Here is a 9,998-nt window from a genome sequence, read left to right as displayed (position 1 = left end):
AGCTGCCCTTGGCACAGCTCCTCGGGGTGCAGCAGGGGCTCCTCTCTCCGTGGGCCAAACCTGCAGGGCACACACCCGGCAGCGACAACCGGCACCAGGTCCCAGGGAAGCGCCAGCCTCGTGGAAAAGTCCCCCCCTGGGTGTTCCAGCAGACGTGGCACCTGGGCACAGGGCCCAGGAGCAGCCCAGGCAGGTGGCCTCGATGGCCAGGTGAGGACAGTGACCCCGTGGCTTCAGGAGTAAAACCCTGGGGGGACTGGAGTGAAAATCCCAGGGCAGGGAGTCCCAGAGGCTGCTGGGACAGGGACAGGCCGGGACCACACCGGGCAGACCCAGCCCTGACTGACACGGCTCCGGTTTTATTTCCAACGATAGGAACAAGCCAAAGTTGTCCCAGTGCTGGTGGCACCGGGCTCCCGGCTGTGACAGGGGCTGCCCTGCCCTGTGACAGCAGCACAGGGCGCTCAGCCCCGCTCTGTGGGCACAGGTTGTTCCCAGTGCCCCCCTCGGGATCCAGGACAGACACTCCTGACCCAGGCTCCCAGCTGCATCCAGCAGCATCCCAGAGGTGGGACAGGCTCCGGCCTTGCCCTGCTCATTCCATGGCCACGGGCTGCTCCCCCTCCACAGTCCCTCGTCTTGGAGTTCATCAGCTCGCGGCGGATCTCCGGTGAGATCTGCGGGTGGCTGTGGAACTTGAGCAGCTCCAGCAGGGCCTCCTTCTGCTCCGAGGACAGGTCCCTCCTTGTAGCGCTGGGCCAAGGCCGGAAGCTCTGGTGCCACAGCACGGGCAGGAGCCGCTGGTCCGTGGCGGAAGGCCAGGAAGTGGAAGAACAGGGGCGTCGAGCACGCGGAAGGGCAGCGCGTACTTCTTGTCGATGAGCAGGCGCAGGAAGATGCTGTTGGCGCCGCTGTACTGCATCTCAGCCAGCTTCAGCAGCGCTGCACTGCGGGACAGGGACAGGGACAGAGTCAGGGGACAGGGACAGAGTCAGGGGACAGGGACATGGGGATACAAGAGGGGGTGAGGGTCAGGCATGGAGCCACAGGGACCAAGGAACAGGCACGGGGTCAGGGGACAGAGCCACATGGACAGAGGAGGGGTGAGGGGTCAGGGCACAGAGCCACAGAGACACAGGAGGGAGTGAGGGGCCGGGGGTGCTGGCCTGGAGCCATGGGGACCAAGGCACAGGTACGGAGTCAGGGGGGGCCAGGATGGAGCCATGGACATGGAGGAGGGGGACCTGGGGACCACGAGGGTCAGCAGGACTGGAGCCATGGGGACCAAGGAAACGGGCATGGCGGGAGCAGGCTGGAGCCATAGGGATCAAGGATGGAGCAGAGGAGTCAGGAGTCCACATGGCTGGAGCCATGGAGACCAAGGAGGGACCACAGCAGTCAGGGGGGGACCAGGCAGAAGCCAGAGGGACCAAGGAACAGGCAGGCCCAGAGCCATGGGGATGGAGAATGGGGCTCAGGGACCAAGGAGGGACCACAAGGGTCAGGGGGACTGGAGCCATGGGGACTGAAGAATGGGCATGGTGGGGCCAAGCTGGAGCCACAAGGACCAAGGAAAGACCACAGGGGTTGGGGGAACTGGACTGGAGCCATGGAGCACCAGGCATACAGGCACAAAGCTGAGCCTTAAATCTCAACCCCAGAGGGAGCTGAGTGACCCCAAACACCACCTCCAAGGGGCTGGAGAGGCTGAGGGATGGATCCAAGGCACTTCCCAGGGTCTCTGAAAGGGCTCTTACCCCCACCCCCTCAGGGCCTCACCTGGAGTGCAGGACGGGGATGGAGCACTTGGTGAGGATTGCTGCCGATGATGATGGCCTCCCTGAGCGTGCACGTGCCGGACTCACACAGCGGGATGAGGATCCTGGGAATGGGGACAGTCAGGCACCGACCACCTTCCTCCACAAGGCAGAGCCCTGGGGCTCAGCCCCTTCTCCCTGATCCCAGGGAAATCACCACTGCTGCAGGGTACAGGGTCCCAGCCATGCCACAGCCCCTCAGGTACCCAGCCAAGCCCCAGAGGAAACCCTGCAGGACCTCCTACCCTTGAACCAGGCTGCTGGCTTGAACAGAGCCTTCTTCAGAGCCATGTACAGGTGGAAGTTGAGCCGCTTGTACTCGGCGATGTCATCCCGGATCCGCGGCAGCAGCACCAGGTTGTAGATACCGCTGGGCCATCCTCTCCTTCAGGTTGGAGGAAAATATCCTGGGAACAGCAAAGCACGAAGGGATGGATGAGGAAAAGAGGCCATACAGGGGTGGGCTGGTGTTTTTGTAAATCTGATTTTGGTTATGGAAAGGAAAAAGCCAAAAATCCCATGCCAGAGGGTCCCTGAGGCGAGCTCACCTGGTGGCCTGGTACATGGCAGCGGCTGTCCACGTCTCTGGCTCGGTGATGTAGAGGATCTGCTCCCAGTTGGACAAGGCAGGAATGATTTTAAACGCCTTGGGGAGCTTCCCGCTCCTGTACTTGGACAGCACCTTCAGAGACAGGGACACAGGCCAGGCCATGACTGGGGGCACTGACAGCAGGGCCACCAGCGAGTTGTCCCCTCCCTCAGCACTCAGGGGTGGTGGCTGTGGGTTCAGCTGCTCCGGCCTCACCTCCCTGACACCTCTGTAGACCTCCAGGACACGGGGGTCGAGCTGGGGCAATGGGGCAGCCCGAGAGCTCCGACAGTGCTGTGTCCACCTCCGTCTGCTTCTTCTCCGTGATCTTCTCCATGATGATGTCGGCCAGGGTACGCCTGGGGCCGGCACAGGATGGGGGTCATTGGGGGCCAAGAGGGGCAGACAGGGGCCAGTCAGGGGCTGACAGGGGAGGGGGGCGAGTTGGGGTCTGTGCGGGGCCAGGGGGAGAAATCGGGGGTTGCAGGGGGCTGACACGGGACAGGGACTGAGTCAGGACGAGGGGTGAATCGGGGATCGCACGGGGCTGACAGGGGACAGGGGGAAGCTGGGGGCTGACAGGGACAGGGCAGAGTCGGTGTCCGTGCAGGGAAGCGGACACCCAGCCCCGGCGCAGCCCCCTCCTCACCTCAGCGGCGGGTTCTTGTTCATGAACATCTCGATGGCTTTCTCGTCCTCGGGGTCCACCTCCACCTCCCCGCCGTAGTCTCCGCTCCGTCCCGCGGCCGCCGCCGCCTTCTCCAGCGAAGGCCATTCCTCATCATCCTCCGAGTCCGAGCCGGGACCTGCGGGCAGCGGCGCAGGCTCAGCCCGGGGCCGCGCACCCTCGGGGGTTCCGGAGGGTGCCGGGAGTTACCGGGGGCTCACCCAGAACCGCGCTGCGCTGCCGAGGGGCTGCGGGCGCTCCGGGGCCGTGCTCGGCCTCCAGCTCCTCCTGCTGCCGCCGCGCCTGCTCCAGGATGCGCCGGGACAGCCGCGCGTCCACGAACCCGTCCCCGCCGCCATCCCCGTCCTGCTCTTCCGCCCCGCGCTTCGTCCGAGCCCGCGCCCGCGGGGCCGCGTCCTGCAGGATCTGCTCGGCCAAGGGCAGCGCCGGGGCCGGGCCGGAGCCCCGCGCCCGCCGGGCCTTGGGCATCGCGGGGGCACCGGGGGGCGACCGGGTCCGCACCGGGAAGCGACACGTGGGGTCTGTCCCCGCCTTTTCCGGGGCGGCTCCGCCTCTTCCCGGTGCCACTGGCCCCGCCCGTTCCGGTGGCGGCGCCGGCACCATGGGGGTCACCTGGTGAGGGCGGGGGGCTCCGCGACGGGCTCCGGGGTGGGGGGACGGCAGCGGGAGGGGTTCCTAGAATGGGGGGACGGCACTGGGAGGGATTTCTGGGATGAGGAGGCGGACCCGGGAGGGCTCCCGGCGGGGACAGCCTCGGGACGCGGGGAGAGTCTCCGGATGGAGAGCGCGGAGCAGTCCCGGGGAAGGGGGCAGGGGCCGGGGGCGCGGCCGGCGGTGCCCCGGTGGGTCTGTGACCCCCGGTCCCTGTGGCAGCGTGTCGCAGGTGCCGGTGGCCGAGGGCAAGAGCGTGCAGCAGACGGTGGAGCTGTTGGCGCGGCGGCTGGAGGCGCTGGGCGCGGACAAGCAGGGGACATTCGGCGTGGACTGCGAGACCTATCACACCGCGGCCGCCCTCGGCACACAGGGTCAGCAGGGCCGGGGGGCGCCGGGGCCAGCCCTTCTCCAAGCTTCTTTTTCCTTTTTCCTTCCCGTCCTTTTCTTCCTTTTCCTTTTCTCCCCCCTTTCCTTCTCCTTCCGCACTTTCCCGGGAGGTGTTGAAGAGGCGCCTGGATCTGACGCTGGCTGGTGGGGTTTAGGGGTTACAGTGGCAGTGCTGGACTGAGGGCTGGACTGGATGATCCTGAAGGTCTCTTCCAACTTTCATGACTCTGCGATTCTACAATTCCTTCTCCTTTCCCCTTTCTCCTTTTCCCCTCTTCCTTTCCCTTCCTCCCTCTTTTTTTCCCTTTCCTTTTCCCTTCTCCTTCCTCCCCCCCAGATCCCCACGTCCCTTCCAGGCACTGATGTGATGTTCACCACGGTGGCACTGAGCACACGCAGCCCTGGGCTCTGCTCAGCCGGTGTTCCCAGACAGACCCATTGGAATCTTCCAGAGCAGCTTTTTCCTGCTTTTTTGGCAGCTGGAACTTGGAGGAGAGGCCGAGCTCAGGGTGGACAGTGGGTGGGAGGTGGGTGCTCCTGGGGTTCTCCTTCCACCTCACCCCGAGCCGTGCTGGCGTTTCATCCTGGGGCTGCCGAGGATTTCTTTTTCCCTGTAAACCTCCAGAAGGAAACGCAAGCTATTCCCTGAACGGGTATTGCAATAAATATGTGAGGATCTGGAATCAAAGCAAGGAGCACAAAGGCAGGAGGAGGAGCTGCTTGAAGGCAGGAATGTTGGTTTTCCAGCCCGGCTCCCCTCGCTGTCATCGCAGGGCAGACAGGGAAGCTCATGTACGTCATGCACAACTCCGAGTACCCCCTGAGCTGCTTCGCCCTCTTCGAGAACGGGCCCTGCCTCGTGGCCGACGCCAACTTTGACACCCTCATGGTGAAGCTCAAGGGCTTCTTCCAGAACGCCAAGGCCAACAAGATCGAGAGCCGCGGCACCCGCTACCAGTACTGCGACTTCCTGGTGAAGCTGGGCACGGTCACCATGGGCCCCAGCGCCAGGGGCATATCTGTGGAGGTAAGAGCGCTTTGGGAAGGGTGGGGAATGCAAGGAGAGGCAGGGAAACTCCATAGGGGAGGCTGGAGAAGGAGGGTTTAGGGGTGACCTAATTGAGGACGCCTGAAGTGAGCCAGCAGGGGAGATGGAAAGAGATTATTTATTTATAAGGGCTTGGAGTGCCAGGGAAAGGGGGAATGGCTTCCCACTGCCAGAGAGCAGGCTTGGATGGGATATGGGGAAGGAATTCTTCCCTGTGAGGGTGGGCAGGCCCTGGCACAGGGTCCCAGAGAAGCTGTGGCTGCCCCTGGATTCCTGGAAGTGTCCAAGGCCAGGTTGGACGGGGCTTGGAGCAGCCTGGGACAGTGGAAGGTGTCCCTGCCCTGGATGAGCTTTCAGATCCCTTCCCCAACCCATTCCACGATTCTGTGATTCCCTGTCCTGTCTGTGTGTCCGTCGTGTTGCTGGTGCAGCAGGCAGGTTTTTATCTCCTCTCCCAAGGTTTACTTCAGCCAGGTGCTTTGGGGCTGTCCCTGCAGTGGGAATCCCTGCAGGAATGCTATCCAGATAAAAAGCTGATTAAATTCCAGATGCACCACACGAGCACCATCCCTCAGGTTAATCAGCGTCCTGAGGGATATAAAACAACCTCTCCAGTGCTAATTCCCTGCTGATTTGGGGCTTGCTGCCCTTCCCTTTGCATTTTTCCTTCCCTTCCCCTTTGGAGAAGATCTCTTGTGTGTTTCCTGTCTTAGTTATATTTACCCATCCTTGTTATATGCGGAATATTTGGGGATGTTTCCATGAAAAGCCTTCCCTGCAGAGAGGCTCCAGGGATCTGGGGGTGTTCCCAGGTGGAATACTGTCCTTCCTGGCAGCTCCAAGGGATCTGGGGGTGTTCCCAGGTGGAATACTGTCCTTCCTGGCAGCTCCAGGGGTCTGGGGGTGTTCCCAGGTGGAATACTGTCCTTCCTGGCAGCTCCAGGGCTCTGGGGGTGTTCCCAGGTGGAATACTGTCCTTCCTGGCAGCTCCAGGGATCTGGGGGTGTTCCCAGGTGGAATACTGTCCTTCCTGGCAGCTCCAGGGCTCTGGGGGTGTTCCCAGGTGGAATACTGTCCTTCCTGGCAGCTCCAGAGCTCTGGGGGTGTTCCCAGGTGGAATACTGTCCTCCCTGGCAGCTCCAGGGGTCTGGGGGTGTTCCCGGTGGAATACTGTCCTTCCTGGCAGCTCCAGGCTCTGGGATGTGTCCCCAGGTGGAATACTGTCCTTCCTGGCAGCTCCAGGGCTCTGGGATGTGTCCCCAGGTGGAATACTGTCCTTCCTGGCAGCTCCAGGGTCTGGGGTGTTCCCCGGTGGAATACTGTCCTTCCTGGCAGCTCCAGGGCTCTGGGATGTGTCCCCAGGTGGAATACTGTCCTTCCTGGCAGCTCCAGAGCTCGGGGTGTCCCCAGGTGGAATACTGTCCTTCCTGGCAGCTCCAGAGCTCGGGGCTGTGTCCCCAGGTGGAATACTGTCCTTCCTGGCAGCTCCAGAGCTCGGGGCTGTGTCCCCAGGTGGAATACTGTCCTTCCTGGCAGCTCCAGAGCTCGGGGCTGTGTCCCCAGGTGGAATACTGTCCTTCCTGGCAGCTCCAGAGCTCTGGGCTGTGTCCCCAGGTGGAATACTGCCCCTGTGTGATCGCCAACGACTGCTGGAACCTGCTGATGGAGTTCATGCAGAGCTTCATGGGCAGCCACACGCCCGGGATCCCGTCGGTGTTCGGCTCCAAGCACGACAGCGCCTACAGCCCCGGGGACACCATGGTGCAGTACATGGAGCTCTTCAACAAGATCCGCAAGCAGCAGCAGGTCCCCGTGGCTGGCATCAGGTGAGGAGGATTCCCTGGAGCTCCTTGACTGCATCCTGTTTGCTGCCTGGATCCAGAGGCCCTCCAGGGTGTGGCACGGGAAGCAGCCGCAGGGGTTTTTTTGCCTTCTTGATTTCTCCTATTTCGAAGTTTCCCGGTGCTCGTGCGTTTCTGGTTGTCCCGCACGGTTTGGGATTCTTGGATCCACGGTTCTGTGGTTCTTTGGACAACAGTGGTTCGTGTGGGGAATCGCTGTTTATCCACAGGGAAAAGAGAAATTCCAGCCAAAAGCAAGGGCAGGGCTTCCATGACTTCAAGCAGCTACAGGAGAGATCTGGTAAATTTGTTTTATATTTTTTTATATCTGCATCAGTGTTTTGCTGTGTTCCATCCCAATAAAACGCTGGATTTTGGGAGGAGGAGGAGTCCCTGCACAATGTTTGTGTTGCTTATTTACAGAGTCTTCCCTTGGATTTGGTTCAACAGCTTTATACCCCCAAAGCAAACATTTCCCTGTGAAAAAATCCAGGAATTCTTGCATTTTGCTGTTCCTGGCACGTTCTTACCTTGCCTTCACCCTTTGTAGCTGATGGGAGTGCCCAAATCTGCTGCCTCTCAATGAAGGCTCTGGATAAATGAAAAAAAAAGAAATAAATAAGCCTGGCAGGAGCTTTTTCAGGCACTGAGGGAATTCCACCTGCTTTATCCCGTTGTTTTAAGGTTGGTAATAAACGTCCTGTCCCTGTACACCATTTGAGGAATCCTGATGGCTTCAAGATTCAATGGAATAAGGAGGGATTTGGGCAATAAGAGCCAAAAATTCATTGTAAGACATAATGATACCACTTCAGTATATTTTTTTCCTTCATATTCCTGGGAAGGCACCAGCATTCCAGCCCGCTGGGATGTACCCTGGATGCAAAGGGCAGGTGGAGAAGCTCCAAGGATGGTTATGGGAAGGGAGATTTCCAAGCAGGACAGTGGATTCCTTGTGAAGAAGCAGCTCAGGGAAAAAATATTGATGGTTCCTTGCCCATAAGAGCAAAGAAAACAGAAATAATTTGTCCTAAACATGTTTTTTTTTTCTGAAGCAAGAAGGGGGAAAAGCTGATTTGTGGCTTGATTTTCTAGCTGCGAACTGGGGTTTTTTGGTTTTTTTTTTTAATGTGATTCTCTGATTATCATTTATACCTTCAAACCTAATTAACTGTTGGAGTGCTCCGAGCTTTTAGTTGTGAGCATTTAATAAATTTAATCAGCACAGGGCCCAGCAAGAGGTGGTTAATGAGCCATAAGAAATGGCACAACGTCCCCTAAGTGTGGTAGCAATTCCAACATGCTGAATATACTGAATTTTTTGCAGCTCTTAGCCCCAAGTTCATGGCTTGTGTGGGACTGTTCAGTGGTGAAAATTCACTGTTGTCCCACCTGGTTAAACTGGGAAAACTTAGGGAAACAAACTTAAGTTTTATAGGGATATATCCCTGTCCTGTTTTCCATTACAAGCCTTAAGGTTAAAAAAAAACCCAACCCCTCTTAATGAGCAGATTAGTCATGGTGAATGTTGGTAATGCTTTGTTAATTCCCAAGGCTGCTCCGTCACAAGAGATGGCAAAACTCTGCTCATGTGCTTAAAAAACGTGGAAGTGTGTGCTGGAATCCCTGGGGATTCCTGGGGTTTTTATTAATACATTCTGCTGTTCCTGGAGTTCTAAAAAGGGACCCCTGGAGCCACGTTCTGCCTTTAATTAACCCCTTGACGTCAGTGGGTTTCCACAGACGTGAGGATGAGGAAGATTTCGTCCTTTATGTCCCAGCAAAGCCTGTTGCTGCATTCTGGGAATGAGGGAATCAGCTGCCTCACATGGCTCTGGCTCTTGATGGCCAAAATTACTCTTTTTCCCTGAAAAAAATCCTCATTTTTCCTGTCAAATCATGGTTTGGAAGGTTGTTTTTCTCAGAGGGAGAGGTGGCCACACTGAGGTCCTGTTCCACCATGGATCCTTTTTTTCCTCTGCTTCTGCACCTCTCAAATCTCTGTCAATGTTGTTTCATTCCCTAAATTGAAGCCTGACCTAGAGGGAACAGGGATTTTGGGAATGGAGGCCTCACCCCTGCGTGGTTTATTATTTATATTTATTTATTTAGCTAGGGGATGTTATCAGGGTCACAAGTGCTTCTGTGGCAGAGCCAGTCCCGAGTCTCTCTGCCACCCCAGGGGATTTTTTGGGGCTTTTGTTCCGTTCTTGTGCTGTGGCTTTTTTTTTTTTTAAATCACAAAGAGAGTGAGGATCGTTCACCTCCAGTTTGAATTCTTAGACGTTGCAGACTCGTTGCAGCTGTGCCAGCGTGGATTTCAGCGCAGGTATGGGGTCAAAACGGGCCAGGCACTGGTGCCACCCTCACCTCGGGGTCCCTGTCACCTCAGGGGCCATGTGGGGTGTGACCCCCATTATCTCAGATCCCCCACCTCAGGTTCTCCATCACCTCAGGGCCCCGCAGCCCCCTTAGACCCTTCCCATCACCTCAGAGACCCTTTGGGGTGTCCCCTCATCACCTCAGGGTCTCCATCACCTCAGAGACCCCATAACCCCCCCCCCCCATCACCTCAGAGTCCCCATAGCCCCCTCCTTGGTCTCCCCATCATTGAGGGACCCTTTGGGGTGCCCCCTCAGGGTCTTCAGAATCTCAGAGCCCCCCTTGTCTCTCCCATCACCTCAGGGACCATTTGGGGTGCCCCCCCCCATCACCTTACGGTTTTCGTCAACCTCAGAACTCCCTTCGCCCCCCCATCACCTCAGGGTGCCCCCTCATCACCTCAGGATCTCCATCTCAAGGTATGCATCACCTCAAAGCCCTCACAGCCTCCCCCTTGTGTCCCCCCATCACCTCAGGGACCCCCGTGGGGCGCGCCCCCCCCATCACCTCAGCACCTTCCATCACCTCAGGGCCCCCGTGGGGTACCTCCCACCCCACGCCACCCCCTCGGGGGCCCCGCGCCGCCCCTTTA

The 9,998-nt window shown here is 58.7% G+C and overlaps 2 protein-coding genes across 3 annotated transcripts; one reads left to right on the top strand and one right to left on the bottom strand.

Annotated features, from left to right (window-relative positions):
* Positions 1–499: 499 nt before the first annotated feature.
* On the bottom strand, positions 500–3,702 carry BYSL (bystin like). The gene is given in 13 exon segments (XM_032133470.1): positions 500–628; positions 630–809; positions 811–837; positions 839–947; positions 1,780–1,817; positions 1,819–1,882; positions 2,056–2,180; positions 2,182–2,224; positions 2,366–2,499; positions 2,623–2,676; positions 2,678–2,765; positions 3,056–3,212; positions 3,295–3,702. Coding segments are annotated over 13 exon segments (1,455 nt in total). The 5' UTR covers positions 3,698–3,702; the 3' UTR covers positions 500–595.
* On the top strand, positions 3,616–7,425 carry MED20 (mediator complex subunit 20). 2 transcript variants are annotated; one of them, XM_032133469.1, is made up of 4 exons: positions 3,616–3,709; positions 3,968–4,119; positions 4,909–5,162; positions 6,798–7,425. In XM_032133469.1, the coding sequence occupies exons 1-4, from the start codon at positions 3,696–3,698 to the stop codon at positions 7,011–7,013; spliced, it is 636 nt and encodes a 211-aa protein (XP_031989360.1). In that variant the 5' UTR covers positions 3,616–3,695; the 3' UTR covers positions 7,014–7,425. The 2 variants fall into 2 exon arrangements, with proteins under 2 accessions (XP_031989360.1, XP_031989359.1); XM_032133468.1 differs by having other exon boundaries at positions 6,771–7,425.
* The last annotated feature ends 2,573 nt before the right edge of the window (positions 7,426–9,998 follow it).

Source organism: Corvus moneduloides, chromosome 24 (assembly GCF_009650955.1).
Source record: "Corvus moneduloides isolate bCorMon1 chromosome 24, bCorMon1.pri, whole genome shotgun sequence".
In the NCBI taxonomy this organism is placed as follows: Eukaryota; Metazoa; Chordata; class Aves; order Passeriformes; family Corvidae; genus Corvus; species Corvus moneduloides.
Note: the sequence above shows the minus strand (reverse complement) of the source record. Positions and strands in the feature narration are given on the sequence as shown.